The sequence below is a fragment of the Perca flavescens genome, chromosome 11 (genome assembly GCF_004354835.1).
Source record: "Perca flavescens isolate YP-PL-M2 chromosome 11, PFLA_1.0, whole genome shotgun sequence".
Lineage (NCBI taxonomy): Eukaryota > Metazoa > Chordata > Actinopteri > Perciformes > Percidae > Perca > Perca flavescens.
This window is the reverse complement of record NC_041341.1, coordinates 616449-642855: the sequence shown is the minus strand read 5'-3', so window position 1 is coordinate 642855 and position 26407 is coordinate 616449. Positions and strand designations below refer to the sequence as shown.

General features: G+C 44.6%; 1 protein-coding gene across 1 annotated transcript in view; it reads right to left on the bottom strand.

The window, feature by feature from the left end:
• LOC114564194 (titin-like) overlaps positions 1–26407 on the bottom strand; it is a 380077-nt gene that overhangs the window by 13991 nt on the left and 339679 nt on the right. Inside the window, 20 exon segments of the mRNA XM_028591428.1 lie at positions 398–713; positions 1520–1788; positions 2955–3257; positions 4639–4941; positions 6639–6938; positions 8329–8619; positions 11107–11281; positions 11793–12211; positions 12883–13164; positions 14692–14994; positions 17543–17706; positions 18461–18602; positions 19287–19586; positions 20287–20577; positions 21534–21845; positions 22212–22514; positions 22622–23374; positions 23746–24724; positions 25215–25549; positions 25975–26274. Of these exon segments, the coding sequence (XP_028447229.1) occupies positions 398–713; positions 1520–1788; positions 2955–3257; positions 4639–4941; positions 6639–6938; positions 8329–8619; positions 11107–11281; positions 11793–12211; positions 12883–13164; positions 14692–14994; positions 17543–17706; positions 18461–18602; positions 19287–19586; positions 20287–20577; positions 21534–21845; positions 22212–22514; positions 22622–23374; positions 23746–24724; positions 25215–25549; positions 25975–26274 (6840 nt within the window).

Genomic DNA, 26407 nt, shown 5'->3' with positions numbered 1-26407 from the left:
AAATAAGATGTTCTATTTCATCCTTACTGACCGCCAGAGGCTTTAACACACTAATATATTCCGTATCGCGCTTGCGCAGGTCGAGTATTTATATCAACAAAGTCACCTGTGACCTCGGGGTGACTCTGGCCAAGGTATTAAGTTTCTGGTGTCATCCCCGAGCTCATTCCTGCAAAATCTTCTCGCACGTTTGCAAGATTCCAAGTGACCAAGAACTCTGGCGGTCATCCAGGATTCATAGAACCGTAGTTTCATTCGTAACGTTCAAATTAAATGAAATCAGAAGACGTAAATGTGTCTATTAAGTAGCTTATTTTCTCCAACATGTAAACTATGCAACTTTTGACAGACATCAGATGGGATTGGACATTGAGAACAATCCCGAAACCAAACTCACTGAGTGGTGTTTTCGGCATGACGGCCTCATCAGACTTGAGAGATCTGCTGATGCCGAACTGGTTCTCGGCAGAAACCCTGAAGTGGTACTGCACGTTCTCCTTCAGGCCCTTCACCACCAGAGAGGTCTCTGTCACGCGGGAGTCCACCGTGCACCAGGCGGCCTTGGGAACCTCGCGCCTCTCCACGATGTATCCCAGAATGTCGGAGCCGCCATCGTCCGACGGCGGTCTCCAGCTGACCCGCACGGATCGGATCTGAATGTCGTCAAACTCCAGAGGGCCTTCTGGGACGTCGGGGCGGCCGATCACCTTCACCTGGAGGAGAAGATAACACAGGAAAGATAAGTTTCAAATATCAAATAAAACCAACACTGCGTAGATCAACCATACCGGCTGTGGCCACAAGTACGCTGCCTCTAAGAAGATTCACACACACCCACACACACACACACACACACACACACACACACACACACACACACACGCAAAAAAAAAAAGAAGCACACACACACATATGCATCTCACTATTTTTATGGGGACATGTCATTCACATAATGCATTCCCTAGCACCTTACCCTAACCTTAACCATCACAACTAAATGCCTAACCTTAACCCTTACCCTCACCTTAACCATCACAACTAAATGCCTAACCTTAACCCTTACCCTCACCTTAACCATCACAACTAAATGCCTAACCTTAACCCTTACCCTAACCTTAACCATCACAACTAAATGCCTAACCTTAACCCTTACCCTAACCTTAACCATAACCTAATTCTAACCCTAATCCTAAAACCAAGTCTTAACCCTCAAACAGCCCTTCAAACTTGGGGGGTCCAGCATTTTGGCCCCACAAAGCTGTCCGGACTCCACAAATATACTGGACTCCCGGTTTTTGGACCCCACGAATGTAGTTAAACAAAGACATACACACACACACAGACACAGACACACACACACACACAGACACACACACACACACACACACACACACACACACACAAGTAAAGTACAAATACTTCAACATTTGGTACTTAAGTACAGTACTTAGAGTAGTAGTACTTAGAGACTTAGTTACATTCCAGCGCTGGTAGTTTCCCTTCAGTACACGTATCTCACCTTGATGTAGACGGCCTTCCTGCCGCATTTGTTCTCCAGCACCAGGTCGTAGCTGCCCGTGTCGTCTTTGTGCGCCTCTTTGATGACCAGCTCAGTGATGTCATCGTGCGTGGCGATCATGGCGCGGTGCGAGATGTCGCGGCCGTCCTTGGTCCACTTGCACGTCGGGATGGGTTTCCCCTTGATGGGCACGGACAGACGGATGACTCCGCCCTGCCGCACCACGTAGCCCTCCTCGTACTTACGCTCCAGCTCGTAGTCGGGATAATCTGGAGGGGAAAGATCAGGTGTTTGTCAATTAGAGCTAAAAAATACTTTTCAATTTACCCTCCTGTTGTCCATGAGTTGTCTTGAATTTGACCCGTTTACTTTTCTATATCAGAACTAGGACAAAAGAACGTTGACAAAAGTGACAAATGTTGGGAAAAGCTCCAAAAACACAGAAAAAAAGTGATAAGAAACCCCATCAAAAACATTGCCCAAGGTGACAAAATCTTGTTAAAAAAGTGACAAAAAAATTGGAATAAAATCGACAAAAACGTAGAGAAGTCTAGAAAAAGAACAACTAAATGTTGAAATTTCGACCCAGAAAAACAAAGTTGCAGGTCGACAGGAAGACACCACGAAGGTTAAAATATTTTAAGGCTCTCTATCTTTCATAAAATGTCTTCTTTCAGACTGGTGGAAACAAACCATTTATCTGACTACACTTTGTCTATCTGTGTCTGTAGATTTCTTCTAAATACACCAAACGTTAGCATTAGATGACGCCTCATTTGCATACTTAAACATTAGAGTTTCAGAAAACGTAATAAAACTTAATAATTGAAAAGTGACAAAAATGTTGAAAAAAGTGGCAAAAAAGTGACTAAAATGTTGGAAAAAGTGACAAAAATGTTGAAAAAAGTGACTAAAATTATGGAAAAAGTGACTAAAATGTTGAAAAAAGTGATCAAATATTAAAAATAATGTCAGTTATCAACTGGGGAAGCAGCACTTACAGACACCAAACTTTCCACTTTCACTCCTCTATATTCTGAAGCTTTTTACACATGGCTTTGCTCAGATATCATTCATAGCCTGATTTATACAACATTTTATCCATAAAAACATTCAGATAATGGCTGTTGACAGTATTGATAAAAGATCCAAACTTCCCCTCTGTAAAAACATTTTACTCTAATATGTCACAAAATTAAACAAGAATGTTCAGATTTCCATTCTGCAAGTATATGCAAATTAGCGCAAATTTAATAAGATAATGTATCATTTGCATATTTAAACATAACATTACAGAAAACTTAATGTCAGCACTCCGCTGGGGAAGTTTCATGCTGATCTTCGCTCCCTTTAAATTACAGATTCAGGTAAAAGAGAAGTGAAAATGTGTTGTTGATTAGTCTGTAAAGATTAAAGTGAGCTATGGATTAATTACCCAGCATCTCCTGGACTTTAACGACTCCGGGAACCTCAGCGGGCTCTCCGGCGCCTCCGGCATTGCACGCCACGACCCGGAACTTGTACTCGGCGCCCTGGGGCATGTGGGTGAGCGTGTACTCGCACATCTTGGTGGGCGTAGTGTTGCACAGTGTCCATTCCACCTGGTCCACCTTCTGCATCTCGATGAAGTACCCGGTGATGATGGAGCCGCCCTCCTCTTCAGGTGGCAGCCAGGCCAGAGACACGGAGGTCCGGGTGGAGTCGGTGACTCGGGGCTGGACGGGAACGCCTGGAGGCTCTGTTCAACAACACACAGACATTTGGTAAATACTGTATACTGACTCCACACTGGTGAGATTGACTCAAAATAGGTGGGAAGGCTTAAAAGGTCCCATGACACGTTGCTTTTTGGATGCTTTCTATATAGGCCTCAGTGGTCCCCTAATACTGTATCTGAAGTCTCTTTTATATAGACCTTCGTGGTCCCCTAATACTGTATCTGAAGTCTCTTTTATATAGACCTTAGTGGTCCCCTAATACTGTATCTGAAGTCTCTTTTATATAGACCTTAGTGGTCCCCTAATACTGTATCTGAAGTCTCTTTTATATAGACCTTAGTGGTCCTCTAATACTGTATCTGAAGTCTCTTTTATATAGACCTTAGTGGTACCCTAATACTGTATCTGAAGTTTCTTTTATATAGACCTTAGTGGTCCACTAATACTGTATCTGAAGTCTCTTTTATACAGACCTTAGTGGTCCCCTAATACTGTATCTGAAGTCTCTTTTATATAGACCTTAGTGGTCCCCTAATACTACTGTATCTGAAGTCTCTTTTATATAGACCTTAGTGGTCCCCTAATACTGTATCTGAAGTCTCTTTTATATAGACCTTAGTGGTCCCCTAATACTGTATCTGAAGTCTCTTTTATACAGACCTTAGTGGTCCCCTAATACTGTATCTGAAGTCTCTTTTATACAGACCTTAGTGGTCCCCTAATACTGTATCTGAAGTCTCTTTTATATAGACCTTAGTGGTCCCCTAATACTGTATCTGAAGTCTCTTTTATATAGACCTTAGTGGTCCCCTAATACTGTATCTGAAGTCTCTTTATATAGACCTTAGTGGTCCCCTAATACTGTATCTGAAGTCTCTTTTATATAGACCTTAGTGGTCCCCTAATACTGTATCTGAAGTCTCTCTTTTATATAGACCTTAGTGGTCCCCTAATACTGTATCTGAAGTCTCTTTTATATAGACCTTAGTGGTCCCCTAATACCTTAGTGGTCCCCTAATACTGTATCTGAAGTCTCTTTTATATAGACCTTAGTGGTCCCCTAATACTGTATCTCAAGTCTCTTTTATATAGACCTTAGTGGTCCCCTAATACTGTATCTCAAGTCTCTTTTATATAGACCTTAGTGGTCCCCTAATACTGTATCTGAAGTCTCTTTTATATAGACCTTAGTGGTCCCCTAATACTGTATCTCAAGTCTCTTTTATATAGACCTTAGTGGTCCCCTAATACTGTATCTGAAGTCTCTTTTATATAGTGATGGTCCCCTAATACTGTATCTCAAGTCTCTTTTATATAGACCTTAGTGGTCCCCTAATACTGTATCTGAAGTCTCTTTATATAGACCTTAGTGGTCCTCTAATACTGTATCTGAACACGTACCGATGGGATCCATGGCAACAGTGATGGCAGAGCTCTCGCTGGGTTTGCCGGCTCCCCTGGAGTTGATGGCGGTGACGCGGTATTCGTACTCCAGGCCCTCGATCAGGCCCGAGGAGCGGTAGCGCGTCATGGTGACGGGGTTCTTGCTTATTTTCATCCAGCGGTCGGAGCCCGCCTCCTTACGCTCGATGATGTAGCCGGCGATGGTGGAGCCGCCGTTGTCCTCTGGCGGCTGCCACGTCAACGTCATGCCCTCGTGGGTCACGTCCAGCACCTCTGGCCTGCTGGGAGGTCCCGGGATGGCTGCACGGGAAACACAGAGAGATTATTAGATCCATCCATAGATTAATAGATCCATTCATAGATTAATAGATCCATCCATAGATTATTAAATCCATTTATAGATTAATAGATCCATTTATAGATTAATATATCCATCCATAGATTATTAAATCCATTTATAGATTAATAGATCCATCCATAGATTAATAGATCCATCCATAGATTATTAAATCCATTTATAGATTAATAGATCCATCCATAGATTAATAGATCCATCCATAGATTATTAAATTCATTTATAGATTAATAGATCCATCCATAGATTATTAAATCCATTTATAGATTAATAGATCCATCCATAGATTAATAGATCCATCCATAGATTATTAAATCCATTTATAGATTAATAGATCCATCCATAGATTAATAGATCCATCTATAGATTATTAAATCCATTTATAGATTAATAGATCCATCCATAGATTAATAGATCCATCCATAGATTATTAAATCCATTTATGGATTAATAGATCCATCCATAGATTAATAGATCCATCCATAGATTATTAAATTCATTTATAGATTAATAGATCCATCCATAGATTATTAAATTCATTTATAGATTAATAGATCCATCCATAGATTATTAAATCCATTTATAGATTAATAGATCCATCCATAGATTAATAGATCCATCCATAGATTATTAAATCCATTTATAGATTAATAGATCCATCCATAGATTAATAGATCCATCCATAGATTATTAAATCCATTTATAAATTAATAGATCCATCCATAGATTAATAGATCCATCCATAGATTAATAGATCCATCCATAGATTAATAGATCCATCCATAGATTAATAGATCCATCCATAGATTATTAAATCCATCCATAGATTAATAGATCCATCCATAGATTAATAGATCTATCCATAGATTATTAAATCCATTTATAGATTAATAGATCCATCCATAGATTAATAGATCCATCCATAGATTATTAAATCCATTTATAGATTAATAGATCCATCCATAGATTAATAGATCCATCCATAGATTATTAAATTCATTTATAGATTAATAGATCCATCCATAGATTATTAAATCCATTTATAGATTAATAGATCCATCCATAGATTAATAGATCCATCCATAGATTATTAAATCCATTTATAGATTAATAGATCCATCCATAGATTAATAGATCCATCCATAGATTATTAAATCCATTTATAGATTAATAGATCCATCCATAGATTAATAGATCCATCCATAGATTATTAAATCCATTTATAGATTAATAGATCCATCCATAGATTAATAGATCCATCCATAGATTATTAAATCCATTTATAGATTAATAGATCCATCCATCCATAGATTAATAGATCCATCCATAGATTATTAAATCCATTTATAGATTAATAGATCCATCCATAGATTAATAGATCCATCCATAGATTATTAAATCCATTTATAGATTAATAGATCCATCCATAGATTAATAGATCCATCCATAGATTATTAAATCCATCCATAGATTAATAGATCCATCCATAGATTAATAGATCTATCCATAGATGGATAGAACAAACGCTAACTCAAACTAAACTAAAAATGAAATCCAAAAGTCAAAACAAATAATAAAAACCTTTCATTTTGTTGCCACAAATAAACGAAATCAGTTATAGAAAACAGGGGCGAGAACTCACTCTTGGGGCTCTTGCACTCCACCACCTCCGACTGCAGGAATCCGCCGATGCCGAAACGATTCATGGCGGCGACGCGGAACACGTACTCGGTTCCCTCGGACAGTCTGCTGAACTTGTAGCAGGGACGCGTCACCGACTCTGAGATGGTGACCCAGCCCGGGCGGTGGGCGTCGCGCTGCTCCACCACGTAGCCGCTGACGTTGGCGCCTCCGTCCTTCTCCGGAGGTTCCCAGCTGACCGTCACCGACACGCCGTCGGTCTCCTCGATCTTCACCGGACCCACCGGGATGCCAGGCTTGTCTGGACGGACACAACAAGACCGCTGGTTAGAATCCCTTCATGTTCACGTATCGCATTCCCATTTTAAACAGGAGTGACATGGTGGCTGGTATTACAAAACTAACTCAAAACTGACAAAAAACGGCCCGAAAACGGACTTAAAAGTGACTTAGAAGTGACAAAAAACTGACTAAAACTGAGTAAAAACGAAAACTGACTAAAAATGGACCAAAAACTGACTTAAAAGTGACTTAGAAGTGACTTAAAAGTGACTTAAAAGTGGCAAAAAACGGACTAAAACTGAGTAAAACCTTTAACTGACAAAAAACTGCCCAAAAACTGACTTAATAGTGACTTAGAAGTGACAATAAATGGACTTAAACTGAGTAAAAACTAAAACTGACTAAAATGGACCAAAAACGGACTTAAAAGTGACTTACAAATGGCAAAAAACTGACCAAAAATGGACTAAAACTGAGTAAAAACTGATGCTTAAGCTTCACCAAAATAAAGACTGAAAAACATTCACCAAACATTTACTCGCAATGTGGCGGAAAGCCTTCTTACATTTTGCAAAATTGGAAAATGAACCAACATTTGTTGCTTGATGGGTTGGTGATGGGTTAAAGTGGGACTTTCCCTCCTCACTAACTTCACCAAAACGTAGTTCTAATGTGAGACGTCTGACTCTTCCTTCTTTCTATGTATTTTGCCTTCGTGTGTGCAGAAAGTCTAGGCAACACATTATAATAACCATCACTAATCAATGGTAAATTCATAGTTAATAAAACTTTAAGTAAATAGTTATTTTACCGTCTTTAACTATCAATTTACCACCTGACCAAGTGCTACCTAAAAACTGACTAAAAACTGACTAAAAATTGACTTAAAACGGACCAAAAACTGATCAAAAACTAACTAAAAACTGATTTAAAACTGATGCTTAAGCTTCACCAAAATAAAGACTGAAAAACATTCACCAAACATTTACTCGCAATGTGGCGGAATACCTTCTTACATTTTGCAAAATTGGAAAATGAAACAACATTTTGTTGCTTGATGGGTTGGTGATGGGTTAAAGTGGGACTTTCCCTCCTCACTAACTTCACCAAAACGTAGTTCTAATGTGAGACGCCTGACTCTTCCTTCTTTCTATGTTTCTTGTCTTCATGTGTGTGCAGAAAGTCTAGGCAACACATTATAATAACCATCACTAATCAATGGTAAATTGATAGTTAATAAAACTTTAAGTAACTAGTTATTTTACCGTCTTTAACTATCAATTTACCACCTGACCAAGTGCTACCTAAAAACTGACTAAAAATTGACTTAAACTGACCAAAAACTGATCAAAAACTAACTAAAAACTGACGCTTAAGCTTCACCAAAATAAAAACCAGAGTCTACTTACCAAGGATGATGACTTTGATGACCTCGGTTGCCGTGCCGACAGCGTTCTTCACCTCCAGCGAGTACCGTCCCGTGTCGTTGATGGTGGTCTCGCGGATGACGAGGCGGCTGAACTTTCCGTCGCTGCTGATCTTGATGCGGTCCAGGCTGTCCTTGAGTTTGACCCCGCCGAAGGACCAGGAGCAGACGGGCAGCGGTTTGGCCTTTATGGGGATGTTGAGGTCAATGGGTTTGCCGCGGTGCACGTACACGATCTTCTGAGGGATGCTAGTCATGTCGATCTTTGGCATCACTGGAACACACAGCAGGGGAGTCACAAGTTGGTACATTTCAACCAATAGACCAGAGGTTCTCAATCTCCTTTCAATAATGTACCACCTTTGAATTGTGTTTTTAACCCAAGTACCCCCTAACAAGCGCTAATAATTTTTGGTAGAAAATAAAAAAGTCTCTATAAAGAGGAAGAATACAGCGATGTCAGCGATACATTTACTAAACAATTGCCTTGGACCTGGAAAACATTTAAAATGATGATGAAGAAAGGTTTTTAAATGTCAAAACCCTGGAAAAAGACGGTAGAAAGAAGGAAGTAAGGCGAGAACAGGTTTAAAAATAGCAATAAATAACTTTGTAATAAGTGACACTTAAAAACACATTTTGAAAAAGGTGACAAAAACTTTGAAAAAAGCGGAAAAAGTGATATAAATTCCATATAATTTAGCGTAACTTCCGGCCATGGCGGTATCCCTTCTAGCCGTGTCTGTATCCCTTCTAGCTGTGTCTGTATCTCTTCTAGCTGTGACTGTATCTCTTCTAGCTGTGACTGTATCTCTTCTAGCTGTGACTGTATCTCTTCTAGCTGTGTCTGTATCTCTTCTAGCTGTGTCTGTATCCCTTCTAGCTGTGTCTGTATCTCTTCTAGCTGTGTCTGTATCTCTTCTAGCTGTGTCTGTATCTCTTCTAGCTGTGTCTGTATCCCTTCTAGCTGTGTCTGTATCTCTTCTAGCTGTGTCTGTATCTCTTCTAGCTGTGTCTGTATCTCTTCTAGCTGTGACTGTATCTCTTCTAGCTGTGTCTGTATCTCTTCTAGCTGTGACTGTATCCCTTCTAGCTGTGTCTGTATCTCTTCTAGCTGTGTCTGTATCCCTTCTAGCTGTGTCTGTATCTCTTCTAGCTGTGTCTGTATCTCTTCTAGCTGTGTCTGTATCCCTTCTAGCTGTGTCTGTATCCCTTCTAGCTGTGTCTGTATCGCTTCTAGCTGTGTCTGTATCCCTTCTAGCTGTGTCTGTATCTCTTCTAGCTGTCTGTATCTCTTCTAGCTGTGTCTGTATCTCTTCTAGCTGTGTCTGTATCTCTTCTAGCTGTGTCTGTATCTCTTCTAGCTGTGTCTGTATCCCTTCTAGCTGTGTCTGTATCTCTTCTAGCTGTGTCTGTATCTCTTCTAGCTGTGTCTGTATCCCTTCTAGCTGTGTCTGTATCCCTTCTAGCTGTGTCTGTATCTCTTCTAGCTGTGTCTGTATCCCTTCTAGCTGTGTCTGTATCTCTTCTAGCTGTCTGTATCTCTTCTAGCTGTGTCTGTATCTCTTCTAGCTGTGTCTGTATCTCTTCTAGCTGTGTCTGTATCCCTTCTAGCTGTGTCTGTATCTCTTCTAGCTGTGTCTGTATCCCTTCTAGCTGTGTCTGTATCCCTTCTAGCTGTGTCTGTATCTCTTCTAGCTGTGTCTGTATCCCTTCTAGCTGTGTCTGTATCTCTTCTAGCTGTGTCTGTATCTCTTCTAGCTGTGTCTGTATCTCTTCTAGCTGTGTCTGTATCTCTTCTAGCTGTGACTGTATCTCTTCTAGCTGTGTCTGTATCTCTTCTAGCTGTGACTGTATCTCTTCTAGCTGTGTCTGTATCTCTTCTAGCTGTGTCTGTATCCCTTCTAGCTGTGTCTGTATCTCTTCTAGCTGTGTCTGTGTCTCTTCTAGCTGTGTCTGTATCCCTTCTAGCTGTGTCTGTATCCCTTCTAGCTGTGTCTGTATCGCTTCTAGCTGTGTCTGTATCCCTTCTAGCTGTGTCTGTATCTCTTCTAGCTGTCTGTATCTCTTCTAGCTGTGTCTGTATCTCTTCTAGCTGTGTCTGTATCTCTTCTAGCTGTGTCTGTATCTCTTCTAGCTGTGTCTGTATCTCTTCTAGCTGTGTCTGTATCTCTTCTAGCTGTGTCTGTATCTCTTCTAGCTGTGTCTGTATCCCTTCTAGCTGTGTCTGTATCCCTTCTAGCTGTGTCTGTATCTCTTCTAGCTGTGTCTGTATCTAGCTGTGTCTGTATCTCTTCTAGCTGTCTGTATCTCTTCTAGCTGTGTCTGTATCTCTTCTAGCTGTGTCTGTATCTCTTCTAGCTGTGTCTGTATCCCTTCTAGCTGTGTCTGTATCTCTTCTAGCTGTGTCTGTATCCTTCTAGCTGTGTCTGTATCCCTTCTAGCTGTGTCTGTATCTCTTCTAGCTGTGTCTGTATCCCTTCTAGCTGTGTCTGTATCTCTTCTAGCTGTGTCTGTATCTCTTCTAGCTGTGTCTGTATCTCTTCTAGCTGTGTCTGTATCCCTTCTAGCTGTGTCTGTATCCCTTCTAGCTGTGTCTGTATCTCTTCTAGCTGTGTCTGTATCCCTTCTAGCTGTGTCTGTATCCCTTCTAGCTGTGTCTGTATCCCTTCTAGCTGTGTCTGTATCTCTTCTAGCTGTGTCTGTATCTCTTCTACCTGTGTCTGTATCCCTTCTAGCCACGGCGGCGTTTGTGTCTCACCCTTGATGTCCTGGATGGTGACGGGCGTGACCGTGTCCATGGGCTCGCTGGCCCCCCTGCTGTTGGTGGCTCGGACCCTGAACAGGTACTGGTCGTTCTCCACCAGAGACTGGACCGTATGCTGGGACGCCGACGCCTTCAGCGTTGCCACGGTACTCCACCGGTCCGTGCCCACCTTGGAGAAGCAGAAGAAGAGTATTCATCATAAACCCTCCTGTAGTCCTCGGGTTTGACACGTTTACAAAATGTTTCTATATCAGAACTATGACAAAAGAACGTTGAAAAAAGTGACAAATGTTGGAAAAAGCTACAAAAACACAGGAAAAACATCGCCAAAGGTGACAAAAACTTGTTTAAAAAAAGTGACAACAAAATTGGAACAGTGAGAGAAAAAAACATCCGAAAAAGTGACAATTTTTTTTTTAAACTGATAAAAAGATTTCAATAAAATCAAGAAAAACTTCAAGAAAAGTGTAGAAAAGGGCTGTATTCCTAAGTGGAATGCAGCATCAGTAATGGTTTAATACCAGGGTCTCTCCTAAGTGGAATGCAGCCATCAGTAATGGTTTTGAACACACCTGTGCTTTTCCTACTATGACATGTCAACATGTCTGCCGTGAAAAAGGTCTATACCTCTCAAAATCACCTTAACTTTGATGCCCTGAGAAAGAAGCCTCTGGACCCACCTTGCAGGCGTCGATGATGTATCCGTTCAGCCGGCTGCCGCCTTCGTGCAGCGGCCTCTCCCAGCGCAGCGTCACGGACGACTTGGTGACGTCAACCACCTGGAGGTCCTGAGGCACCGACGGCACCTCGCACACCAGCACGGCCTCGGCCGTCTCGCAGGGCTCGCCCACGCCGTAGATGTTCTCCGGCAGCACTCTGAAGAAGTAGTGCACCCCCTCCTCCAGGCCGGTGATCCGGAACAGCGTCTTCCTGCACTCGGTGCTCACCGTCTTGTATGACTTCATGGTCGCCTCGCGCTTCTCCACGATGTAGTTGCTGATGTGAGCGCCGCCGTCGATGCTCGGGACGTCCCACGTGATCACCACCGACTCCTTGGTGTAGTCCTTCACCTTCACGGAGCCGGGAGGACCGGGGGTGTCTGCAGGGGAGAGAGACGAGCGGAGGAAGAGAAGATGTCAGCGTGTTTTTACTGGGAGACGGAGAGTATCTGAAGTCTCTTTTATATAGACCTTAGTGGTCCCCTAATACTGTATCTGAAGTCTCTTTTATATAGGCCTTAGTGGTCCCCTAATACTGTATCTGAAGTCTCTTTTATATAGACCTTAGTGGTCCCCTAATACTGTATCTGAAGTCTCTTTTATATAGGCCTTAGTGGTCCCCTAATACTGTATCTGAAGTCTCTTTATATAGACCTTAGTGGTCCCCTAATACTGTATCTGAAGTCTCTTTTATATAGACCTTAGTGGTCCCCTAATACTGTATCTGAAGTCTCTTTTATATAGACCTTAGTGGTCCCCTAATACTGTATCTGAAGTCTCTTTTATATAGGCCTTAGTGGTCCCCTAATACTGTATATGAAGTCTCTTTTATATAGACCTTAGTGGTCCCCTAATACTGTATCTGAAGTCTCTTTTATATAGACCTTAGTGAAATCTGACAGTGATAGTACATTCTAGATTTTCTATCTAAAACTTTTATAGCTTGTTTATATGTTGTCTCTAAGGACTTTATAGTTCAGGTCATGTGAGACATGATCATTGCATCAACGTATAGCCTAGCCGATTCTGTGGAGACGTTTGAGTGACTCACCGTAGACTTTGACCAGGATGACGGCAGTCTTCTTGCCAGACGGGTTCTCCGCCTCCACGATGTATTTGCCTGAGTCGTAGCGGTTGACCTTCTCCACCATCAGCGAGGTGGAGCGCTCGGTGGTCTCGATGTAGCCGCGGCGCTGCAGCTCCACGCCCGTCTTCCTCCAGGTCACCACGGGGGTCGGCCGGCCGCCAACAGACACCACCAGGTGCAGGGTTCCTCCGGCGCGCACACAAACCGTTTTCTTCAGGTCCTCGGCCAGCTCCAGGTCCGGCATTTCTAAACAGAGTGGAGAAGAGTTAGACGACAGTCCCATAATCAGGCTGTGTTAAATGCGTTGGTTCCTACAGCCCTATGTTCCCACAGCCCAATGTTCCTACAGCACTATGTTCCCACAGCCCTATGTTCCTACAGCCCTATGTTCCCACAGCCCAATGTTCCTACAGCCCTATGTTCCCACAGCCCTATGTTCCCACAGCCCAATGTTCCTACAGCCCTATGTTCCCACAGCCCTATGTTCCTACAGCCCTATGGTCCCACAGCCCAATGTTCCTACAGCCCTATGTTCCCACAGCCTAATGTTCCCACAGCCCTATGTTCCCACAGCCCTATGTTCTCACAGCCCTATGTTCCCACAGCCCTATGTTCCCACAGCCCTATGTTCCCACAGCCCTATGTTCCTACAGCCCTATGTTCCCACAGCCCTATGTTCCCACAGCCCTATGTTCTCACAGCTCTATGTTCCCACAGCCCTATGTTCTCACAGCTCTATGTTCTCACAGCCCTATGTTCTCACAGCCCTATGTTCTCACAGCTCTATGTTCTCACAGCCCTATGTTCTCACAGCCCTATGTTCCCACAGCCCTATGTTCTCACAGCCCAATGTTCCCACAGCCCAATGTTCCCACAGCCCTATGTTCTCACAGCCCAATGTTCCCACAGCCCTATGTTCCCACAGCCCTATGTTCCCACAGCCCTATGGTCCCACAGCCCTATGTTTCCACATTTCTAAGATTTATTTTCCAAAATTAGGCCCTAGTACCACATTTCCTTTTTCATAAATTTGTATCAGTTTTTCTCCCCCTTTCTCCCAATTTGTTAGCCAATTACACCCAACTTATTATCCAATAGCAATGGACTACGTATAGAATGTAACCCTAACCCTAACATAGGGCCGAATTTTAAGAAAAATATTAGAAATGTGGGACCATAAGACTGACCCCAAATGCGTTAAATTGTCTTTTCTTTTCTGTTTTGTTTTTATACGTTATACGATATGGGCTGCTAAAAATGTACTATACAAATAATTTGACAATTTTTAATTATTAACTGAAAAGACGTCCAGCTTCTCCCCATTAAAATGCGAACCAACTCAATTTAACACAATTTAGCAAATGTATCTCATGTCAACTGTTTTTAATTCTATCAGTTTTTTAACTGTGCAATATAGTTCCACTTTAGTTGTAGGAGCCATATGAGAGGTTTCCTCCAATCCACAGGCGGATGATATTGCCTTGTGTTACATACTAGACTGGCTTGGGTATTTATAGTTCCTGTATTGATGCAAACAGGTGTTGTTAATTGAAGAAGAGGAGCAAACAGTTTTTTAACTGTGCTCGGCTTACGTTGTCTATGGGACTTTATATGATTTATTTATCGTTTGTCTGAGTACACGTTAGAAACACTAATCGCAATTAGCAACCAGTAGCGGCTAAGTATAGGACTTAGTCACTACATTAGTTTTTCTTAAAGGTTTTAGTATTAATTAAGTTCCAGTTGCCGATGGATTAACGTGCTGGAACTCACCGGTCTTCTCCAGCGGCTCGACCTCGGCGCTGGGTTCGCTGAACTCGCCGGTGCCTTTGCTGTTGATGGCGGCGACTCTGAATCTGTACTTCTTATTGGCTGCCAGGCCGGCGGCCACGTACTGGTTGGCGCTGAGGGCTTTGGCGGTGGCGCGGTACCACTGCTCCGTGCCCTCCTCCAGGATCTCCACCACGTAGCCGCTGACGTCCGAGCCGCCGTCGTACATGGGCCGTGTCCACGTCATGCTGATGCTGTGCTTGGTCGTGTCCGTGATACGAGGCATCGATGGAGGAGCCGGGGTGTCTGGGAGGAGAACACGACAAACACCACTATTAGGGTTAGTTCATGATTCAGATCTCTGTCCTACAGAATGGAGGGAGGGAGAAGGGGGGAGAAGGAGAGAGAGGGAGAGAGGGAGAGGGAAAGAGAGAGAGGGAGAGAGAGAGAGGGAGAGAGAGAGAGAGAGAGAGAGAGAGAGGGAGAGGGAGAGGGAGAGGGAAAGGAGAGGGAGAGGGAGAGAGAGAGGGAGATGGAGAGAGAGGGAGTGGGGGAGGAGAGAGAGAGGGAGAGAGAGAAGAGAGGGAGAGGGAGAGAGAGGGAAAAGGAGAGGGAGAGGGAGAGAGAGAAGGAGAGGGAGAGGGAGAGAGAGCGAGGGAGAGGGAGAGGGAAAAGGAGAGGGAGAGGGAGAGAGAGAGGGAGATGGAGAGAGAGGGAGAGGGAGGAGAGAGAGAGAGAGGGAGAGAGAGAAGAGAGGGAGAGGGAGAGAGAGGGAGTGAGAGAGGGAGAGAGGGAGAGAGAAGGAGAGGAGAGGAGAGAGAGAGAGAGAGAGAGAGAGAGGGAGAGGGAAAGGAGAGGGAGAGGGAGAGAGAGAGGAGATGGAGAGAGAGGGAGTGGGGGAGGGAGAGAGGGAGAGAGAGAAGAGAGGGAGAGGGAAAAGGAGAGGGAGAGGGAGAGAGAGAGGGAGATGGAGAGAGAGGGAGTGGGGGGAGGGAGAGAGAGAGGGGAGAGAGAAGAGAGGGAGAGGGAAAAGGAGAGGGAGAGGGGAGAGAGAGGGAGATGGAGAGAGAGGGAGTGGGGGAGGAGAGAGAGAGAGGGAGAGAGAGAAGAGAGGGAGAGGGAGAGGGGGAGAGGGAGAGAGAAGGAGAGGGAGAGGGAGAGAGAGAGAGAGAGAGAGGGAGAGGGAGGGGTGGGGAGGGGAGAGAGAGAGAGAGAGGGAAGAGAGGGAGAGGGAGAGAGAGGGGAGAGAGGGAGAGAGGGAGAGAGAAGGAGAGGGAGAGGGAGAGAGAGAGAGAGAGAGAGAGAGAGGGAGAGGGAAAAGGAGAGGGAGAGGGAGAGAGAGAGGGAGATGGAGAGAGAGGGAGGGGGGGAGAGAGAGAGAGGGAGAGAGAGAAGAGGGAGAGGGAAAAGGAGAGGGAGAGGGAGAGAGAGAGGGAGATGGAGAGAGAGGGAGTGGGGGGGGGAGAGAGAGAGGGAGAGAGAGAAGAGAGGGAGAGGGAAAAGGAGAGGGAGAGGGAGAGAGAGAGGAGATGGAGAGAGAGGGAGGGGGGGGAGAGAGAGAGAGAGAAGGAGAGGGAGAGGGAGAGGGAGAGGAGAGAGAGAGAGAGAGGGAGAGGGAAAAGGAGAGGGAGAGGGAGAGAGAGAGGAGATGGAGAGAGAGGGAGTGGGGGAGGGAGAGAGAGAGAGAGAGAGGGAGAGAGAGAAGAGAAGGAGAGGGAGAGGGAGAGAGAGGGAAAAGAGAGGGAGGGAGAGAGAGAGAGAGAGAGAGAGAGAGGAGAGGGAAAAGGGAGAGGGAGAGAGAGAGAGGGAGATGGAGAGAGAGGAGAGGGGGAGGGAGAGAGAGAGAGAGAGAGAAGAGAGGGAGAGGGAAAAGGAGAGGGAGAGGGAGAGAGAGAGGGAGATGGAGAGAGGGAGTGGGGGAGGGAGAGAGAGAGGGAGAGAGAGAAGAGAGGGAGAGGGAAAAGGAGAGGGAGAGGGAGAGAGAGAGGGAGATGGAGAGAGAGGGAGTGGGGGAGGGAGAGAGAGAGAGGGAGAGAGAGAAGAGAGGGAGAGGGAGAGGGAGAGAGAGGGAAAAGGAGAGGGAGAGGGAGAGAGAGAGGGAGTGAGAGAGGGAGAGAGGAGAGAGAAGGAGAGGGAGAGGGGAGAGAGAGAGAGGGAGAGGGAAAAGGAGAGGGAGAGGGAGAGAGAGAGAGTGAGATGGAGAGAGAGGGAGGGGGAGGGAGAGAGAGAGAGAGAGAGAGAGGGAGAGAGAGAAGAGAAGGAGAGGGAGAGGGAGAGAGAGGGAAAAAGAGAGGGAGAGGGAGAGGGAGAGACAGAGGGAGATTGAGAGAGAGGGAGAGAGGGAGAGAGAGAGAGAGGGACAGAGAGATGGAGGTAGTGAGAGGGACTGGGAGAGGGAGGGAAAGGGAGAGAGAGAGAGAGAGGGAAAGGGAGGGAGAGAGAGAGAGAGAGGGGGGGAGAGAGGGAGGGAGAGATGGAGGGAGGGAGAGGGAGGGAAAGGGAGAGAGAGGGGAGAGAGAGGGAGAGGAAGAGGGAGAGGGAAAGGAAGGGAGAGAGGGAGGGAGATTTGGAGGGAGGGAGAGGGAGAGGGATGGAGAGAGGAAGGAAAAGGAAGGGAGGGAGGGAGGGAGGGAGGGTCCCAACGTCATTCCATCAAATGGACAATAATCTTCATTTCTTGTTGAATGAGATTTTGGGATCAACACGAGAAATTAAACTAAGGCTTTAGCTCTAAAACGTGTTTAAACATTTAGTCCCAGCTGAGGTTCAGAGAACGGCAGACTGCCTGGGCGGGTTAGGGTTAGGGGTTAGGGTTAGGGGGTTAGACTGCCTGGGCGGGGGGGACATCTCTTACACGTGGGGTCTTTGCAGAGGATGTAGGCCGAGGCGTCGCTCGGCTGGCTGTCCCCGGCAGCGTTGACCGCCGTCACCCTGAACTGGTACTCGCTTCCCTCCAGCAGGCCCGTGATCTTCAGACGCGTGTCGTAGATGGTGTAGTTCTTATTCACCCGAGTCCACCTGGGGGAGAAGGAGAGAGACGATAAGAGCAGGGCTGTGCAATTCATCCAAAACCAAACAGCTATTCTGCACGTTACGTTTTGCAAGTAAACTCTTATTTCGTCTCGTGTTCTGAATGAAAAATATCTTCAAACAGGAACAGTACTAAGGGAAACGTCTCAGTCCAAGGTGGTTTCACTGCTCATTGGATTTTTAACTTCAACAACTGCAAACATCTTTCCAAAAGTCCATGAGGAATTGTGTTAAATAATACCAAAATATACCAAATTAACTGTGATTATGATTTTTTTTTTGGTGTGTAACAAGCATAGTGTGTGCGCGCTGTGCACGCTAGGAGCATTTCACTAATGCTCTGTTAAAATAAGAATGAAATGCTGCGTTAGTGACTTTAGACCAGGTTTTTGTTGGTCAATGGTGACATCACTTCCCGCTGCATCAAGATAGCAATAGAATGCACCTGAACACACCTCCCTGTAAGACCAGCAGGCCCAGAATGCACCTGAACACACCTCCCTGTAAGACCAGCAGGCCCAGAATGCACCTGAACACACCTCTCTGTAAGACCAGAATGCACCTGAACACACCTCCCTGTAAGACCAGCACGGCTACGGGCCACAGATGGGCGCAGGTGTATTGCTACTGGTGACTATGATTTTTTTTTTTTTTCATAATCAGTCAGCCCTCACTAAGAGTGAATATTTCAGAAAGTTAACTAAAATTTGACATGTAAAAGCTGTGAAGAAGTAGTTCGCACCTGGTGCTGCTGGCCTCTCGTTTGTCTACCAGGAAGGTTTTGATCTCGCTGCCTCCGTCACTCTCGGGCTTCAGCCACTCGATGACGACGTGCTCTTTAGCCACGCCCGTGGCCTCGGGGGTGCCCGGCTGGGACGGGATGGCTGAGGAAAGACAGGCAGATTAGGAAACAATTCTACACCCTGTTACATTATGCCTGACTCTACATTGGAAAGGAAAATTATTGCATGCAGAAAAATTTACTCTCAAAAACCTGGGATACTTACTTTCTTACTAACTTACTCACTCACTCACTTACAAACTTACATGCTTACATACTTACTCACTTACTCACTCACTCACTTCTTTATTACTAACTTACTCACTCACTCACTTACAAACTTACTTACTTACATGCTTACATACTTACATACTTACATACTTACCACTTACTCACTCACTCACTTACTCACTTACTCACTCATTTACATACTTACCACTTACTCACTTACTCACTCACTCACTTACTCACTTACTCACTCATTTACATACTTACCACTTACTCACTCACTCACTTACTCACTCATTTACATACTTACCACTTACTCACTCATTTACATACTTACCACTTACTCACTTACTCACTCATTCACTTACTCACTCATTTACATACTTACCACTTACTCACTCACTCACTTACTCACTCATTTACATACTTACCACTTACTCACTCATTTACATACTTACCACTTACTCACTTACTCACTCACTCACTTACTCACTCATTTACATACTTACCACTTACTCACTTACTTACATACTTGAAAAGTGAAAATGTGTGAGCTTACTGTAGGCGTTCCTGGCGATGACGGGCTCCGACTCCAGAGGAACTCCGACGCCGTACTTGTTGACTCCTCTGACTCTGAAGACGTACTCGTTGTTCTTGATCAGCCGGCTGCTGACGCACGACAGCGTCTTGCACTCGCTCTCCATGATGACCCAGTTGAGGCGGCTGGTCTCGCGGCGCTCCACGATGTAGTGGGAGACGATGTCTCCACCGTCCTCCAGAGGAATCTTCCAGGAGACGGTGCACTTCTCCTCCGTCACTCTGCTGATCGTGATCTTATCGGCCGGAGCACCAGGAGTGTCTGGAAGAAGGACCGGAGTTAGATCAGACAGGTCGGACACACACATCTATTAAATGTGGTTAAAATGAGTGAAAATCAGTCATCCTCAACATTTGTTTATGTTCTTTTTTTCAACAATAACGTCGACAAAAGCAACAAAAACTTTTTTTTAAAGTCGAAAAAATCGACACAAACATAAAAAAAAAAAGCAGAAAAAAATACAAAACAACATAATTTCATTTTTACGTGGGTATACGTGCAGTTTAGTGTCCCAATTTATTTTCCAAAAACTGAGTGTCCCAAATGACGAGGTTCTTATTTGAGACAGGTTAGTTTATTTTCCAAAAACTGAGTGTCCCAAAGCTACCATCTACAGGATTATGACTGAACGCCTAACCCAAACCCTAATTAGTAAGTACTAATAATTAATTATTTAAAATAAACAACTCCTCCAGGACCTCCTCTGCAGGTAGAGATTAAACCCCGAAAGGAAAGAATAGAAACACGCTCTAAAAGACGTAAATATAAAATATTGCAAAAAATTATCATTAATCATAAATATAGATTAAAACAACAAAAAGTAATTTAAAACAGAAAAGGATGGAAAAAAACAAGGAAAAGAAAAGAAGGGTTGGGTCTACCAGAATGTTTTGTTATTCAGTTCAGAGTCAACAGTCAACTGTGATTACGGTTTGATGGGCGTGGTTTCTCGGCTGCTCACCCAGGACTTTGACGCTGACGGCGGCGGTCTTGACTCCGCTGGCGTTCTTCACCGTCAGGATGTATCGGCCCGTGTCGTAGCGGTCGCAGCTCTTGATGACGGCCATGGCTCTGGTGGCGGTGTAGGTCAGCGAGTATTTCTCCCCGAGCTCCAGAATCTTGTCCCCCTTGGACCAGTAGACCGTGGGCTCGGGTTTACCGCCCACGGCGCCGTCCAGCACCAGGTCCGAGCCGGCGCTGACGATGACCGTCTCGCCGACCAGCTTGCTGTCCAGTTCTGCTTTCGGAGGAGCTGCAGCGAAGACGAGACCGTTAGATTTCCTCTCAGGAAATGACAGTTATTCCATGTTTTCATTACTTTTAGCTACCTGTGCGTGAGTGCATATGTGAGTGTGTGTCTGTGTGTCTGTGTGTGTGTGTGTGTGTGTTACTTTTAGCTACCTGTTTAAACTTCTGTGCTTGTTTGCTAACTAGTTTTCTCATACATATATACATATATAGCTGTAAGAGCTGTAACACCTGAAAATGTATATATATATATATATATATATATATATATATATATATATAAGAGCTGTAACACCTGAAAATGTATATATATATATATATATATATATATATAGCTGTAAGAGCTGTAACACCTGAAAATGTATATATATATATATATATATATATATATAGCTGTAAGAGCTGTAACACCTGAAAATGTGTATATATATATATATATATATATATATATATATATATATATATATAGCTGTAAGAGCTGTAACACCTGAAAATGTATATATATATATATATATATATATATATATATATATATATATATATATAGCTGTAAGAGCTGTAACAACTGAAAATATATATATATATATATATATATATATATATATAGCTGTAAGAGCTGTAACACCTGAAAATGTATATATATATATATAGCTGTAAGAGCTGTAACACCTGAAAATGTATATATATATATATATATATATATATATATATATATATAGCTGTAAGAGCTGTAACACCTGAAAATGTATATATATATATATATATATATATATATATAGCTGTAAGAGCTGTAACACCTGAAAATGTATATATATATATATATATATATATATATATATATATATATATATATATATAGCTGTAAGAGCTGTAACACCTGAAAATGTATATATATATATATCATACCCTTAACATACCCCCTAGGATACAAGTACCCCTGGTTGGGAGTCACTGACTTACAGTATTCATCCTTGCATGTGATCGGTCCGATGATCTCGGAGGGAGCACTGTGGACACCGGCGGCGTTCTTGGCGATGATGCGGTACTCGTAGATCTCTCCCTCTCCCAGGTTGGTGACAGTGAAGTAGTTCTCGCTGATGGTAGTGTAGTTACACTTGAGCCAGCGGTTGTCGTCCCATTCGTCTGCGCTGTAGACTTTCCTCTCCACCACGTAACCGACGATCTTGCTGCCGCCATCGTTGGCCGGCACGGTCCAACACAGAGACACGGAGGAGTGGGTGATGTCCGTCACCTCGGGTTTACCAGGAGGATCTGAGCAGGAAGGGGGAGAAGATAAGTGTAAAAACTGTAACAGAGCTTTAATCGTGCAGCTTTTTATTTTCCTAAAGGGTTCTTTAAGGTTTTTTGGGGGGGAATTGTTGGGTCTTTGTAAATGATAGCGTGTGGTCTAGACCTACTCTAGCTGTAAAGTGTCCTAAGATAACTTCTGTTATGATTTGATTGTAATCGAAATAGAATTTTAGCTGAGTGAGTTGAGCAGTAACCAGGTTAATTCTGGACCACCGCTGAAAACCGTTTGGGTCTGCTAATCTACATCTAAAGCTTTTGTTGATAAGTTGTCTCGCTGAAACAACCTGTCATTAGTTGACGTAGTTAAGAAATGAATGTTTCCCTCACCAACAGGATTGAGCGCCACCACGGGTCTGGAAGCCTCGCTGGCCTTGCTGAGTCCGGAGATGTTCATGGCGTACACCCTGAACTGGTACTCCAGGCCCTCGATCAGGTTGGACACCTTGTAATGGCACTCGAGGCAGGGCAGCTTGTTCTCCCTCACCCACAGGATCGTGTTCCTCTCCTTCTTCTCGATCCAGTAGCCCGACACCTTGCTGCCACCATCAGCGTAGGGCAAGTCCCATTTGATGTTGATGGCGTTAGCGGATACAGAGACTACATCTGGACGAGTTGGAGGACTTGGAGGAACTAAGTGGAGGTGAGAATACGGACTCTTTATTTGTAAAATATGTTAAAATGGGGGGAAAAAAGCAGGATTTGCATTTGCTTTTGTTGAAATATTGAAGAGAACTTACCGAACGGATGCTCGATAACGACGGCAGCAGACTCGGTGGACTTGCTGACTCCGAACTTGTTCTCGGCGCACACTCTGAAGGTGTACTCCATGTACTTGGTGAGGTGAGTCACTTTGATGGTGGTTCTCTTCACGCTGGAGTTCACGACTTGCCAGGAGGCGGAGCCGGACTCTCGCTTCTCCACGATGTAGTTGGTGATGTCGCTGCCGCCATCGTCGGCCGGCTCGTCCCAGGACAGGGTGCAGCACTCGGAAGACACTTCAGAGATCTTCACGGGGCCTGTGGGCGGAGTCGGTCTTCCGACAACCATTGCGGTCACCGTGAACGTCTTCACGCCGGCGGCGTTCTCCAAGATCAGGTAGTACTTGCCGCTGTCGCTCCTCTTGCTGTCTCTCACCACCAGAGTGGTCGTCTCCTTGGTGGTTCTGATGGAGACTCGGTCGTTCTCCTTCAGCTTCATCTCCTCCAGCTTCCAGGTGACTTTGGGTGCCGGCCGGCCACTGATGGGGATGTCGATGGTGAAGGTGTTAGACATCTTGCAGGTGACGAGCTGGTTAGTGATGCCGCTGAGGTCGGCGGTCGGTTCGATGCGAGGCTCCTTGATGACCACGGAGCCGAAGGTGCCCTGCGACTCGCTGATTCCAGCGTCGTTCTTGGCTTTGACTCTGAAGTCGTACTCTGTGTTCTCAATCAGACCCTCCAGCAGCATCTTCTGGGATTTGGTCTCTCCGCCAACAACCCAGCGGTCAGTGCCTTTAGAATAGAATAGAATAGAACTTGAGTGTCTAACCGAGGCCGTAACATCTTCTTTGGTCTCACCAAACAGATAAAAACATCAGATTACAGATGAAAACATTACATCAAAGCTAACATACACACAGCGTACACCATTCTTTCTATGTAGAAAGGTGCAAATTAGTGCAGTTAATTTCATCAGGTTTATTAAGTGGTGGAAGAAGTATTCAGATCTTTTACTTCAGCAAAAATACTAATACCACACTGTAAAAATACTCTGTTACAAGTAAAAGTGCTGCATTGGATACTAGTAGTAGTAGAAGTATCATCAGGAAAATGTACTTAAAGTATTAGCTTAAACTCAGTATTGATAAGATGTTTAGTTTCACCTTTAGCTCTGAATTCAACGATGTAGCCTCGGACGCGGCTGCCTCCATCGTGCTCGGGCTTCAGCCACACCAGCGAGGCCGAGGAGTTGGTTGTGTCGACAACATCTAGTCTCTTTGGCGGCGTGGGTTCTTCCGTGGCGATGATTGGCTCCGTCATCTCGTGAGGTTCTCCCTGGCCGTACTGGTTCACGGCAATCACCCTGAACAGATACGGCACGCCAACGTCCAGACCGGTCACCCTAATCATCTGCCGCGAGCACTTGGTGCTGACTTCCTGCCAGGCCAGGCGGCTCGCCTCGCGTTTGTCCACCATGTAGTGGTGAATCCGGGCTCCGCCGTCATTGGTCGGGGCGTCCCACATCATCGTCAAGGCACCGCGAGTAATGTCTTTGAAGTTGATAGCTCCGGGAGGTCCGGGCGTGTCCAGCACTTTGACGGTGAACGTGATGGCCTTGCGCCCGCTGTTGTTCTCCAGGGACAGGGTGTATTTGCCGGCTTCGTACCTGGTGCACCCCTCGATGGTCAGAGTCGACATGCAGTCTGTGGTGTTGATGTCGCCCATGACGGGAAGTTCGCCATCTACCTTTGACCAGGTGGCGAGGGGAGCTGGTTTGCCGCGGAAGGCAATCTGGAGCGTGACAGTGCCGCCGTTCTTCACGATGTGAGTCTGCTTGAAGTTGGAATCGATGTCGATCTCGGGAGATCTCAGTCTGTCCAGAGCCTGAACGGTGCTTGCCAACACGGAGGCATCGCCCTCTCCTGACTTGTTCACAGCACTGACCCTGAACTTGTAGAGCTCGCCAGGCGTCAGGCCCTTGGCGGTGTATCTGGTGTTGATGCACAGCTGGTTGTTGACTCTGTGCCACTCCTCCAGACTGGCCTTGCACATGTCGATGTTGTAGCCAATGATCTCCAAGCCACCGTCGAACACTGGCTTGGTCCATTCCAGAGTGACGGAGGACTTGGTGGAGTCAGTGACCTAATCGACAAGAAAAGATACATATATAAATTGTTATAAACAGAATGACAAGGACATGCAAAGAGACAAATCCGCCAAAACTAAATGCATGGCTATCAACAACAGGACACGCTTTAGACACACACAAAAATGTAACTTTGCATCAGAGATCACATACAAAAATGGAATAAGATCTACCCCAAAGATAGATGCTGTAAAATAAAATATCATCTCAATCTTTCCCCTGTTTTTGCTCTGTTTTTTTTTTGTTCTGGTCTTGTTGTTTTGCAATTATTATCTGTTAGCTATACTATACTATACTATATATATATATATATATATATATATATATATATATATATATACTATTTGTATGTATGTTTAAAAAGAATAAAAATGTACAATGGACTCTGAAGTAAAAGTTATCTGGAAGATGGTGAAAGAACATGTGAAACAACGGTGAATATAATCCATAGTTGCAGCCCTACATGCAGTTTTCCTACAATCCTACCTTGATTAGTGTGGGGGCACTGGGAGCGCTGGTTGGTTCTCTGCATTTGAAGAGCCTGGAAGTACTGCTAGTCGGTCCGATGCCTGCGCCGTTCTCAGCCATGACGCGGAACTCGTATTCATTGCCCTCCGTCAGGTTGATGACACGGTGTCTCAGCTCTGTGATGGGCCTCTTGGAGGAAACCTTCAGCCAGCGCAGGCTCTTCTTCTCCCTCCTCTCCAGGATGTAGTGTTTGATCTCGTTGCCTCCGTCCGTCCTCGGCCTGGTCCAGCACAAGGTGATGCTGTTTCCGGTCACATGGGTTGCATCTGGGGTACCAGGGGCGTCAGGCACAGCTGGAGAGAAAAGCAGAAAACAAGTTAAAAAAGGCAAGTTTTGAATGTAAAGGCAGTTTGGTTTTTGTCTTTTTTTCAGTCAATGTTTAAGTGTAATAGATTAGTTCAAGTTTTTATAAAATTTATCAGAAAATAGAGAGGCCAAGTAAACGGGGCTGATGAGTCTTTCTAATAATATGTATACACAGTCTGATACTTCAACAGTTTTACCACAAACTGAGACTGTCTCCACTTTCAATTATCTTTGAAACTGTCAAACATCATGTGTGTAATTCATGGCTCAATTCAAACGGGATGAAATAATTTTTTGTCTCTCCCCGTTAACTACCGAACAGATTTTTACTGAAATAAAGTCCCATGGTGGTCCACCGGAAGGGGTGGGGGGGGAACTTCACCTCTCTAAACCCATGAGGGACTTTACTTACTGTATTGCATCTGTGCGATAAAGGCATCAGAGTCGAGTGGTTTGCCAACACCAAACTTGTTGACAGCAGAGATCCTGAACTGGTATTCGTTGCCCTTGATGAGGTTGGCGGCGTTGTAAGAACAGGCTTCACATTTGGAGGTTACTGTGGCCCAGGAGATCCTGGATGTCTCCCTTTTCTCCACTACGTAGTGGGTGATGGCGGCACAGCCGTCGTTCTCCGGCGGATTCCACCACACGGTGCACTTCTCAGCAGTGATGCCAGTGAAACGGATGGGACCATCAACAGGTCCGGGGGTATCTGCCGGGGAAACCGTAGATAGAGGAGTTACTTCGAAAATGTCATAAATAGGTTTTAAAATGTCAAAAATGTAAAGGTTAAGTTAGTTTTTTTTTTCATTTATTTAAAACGCATTTGTATCTACGTGACGGAT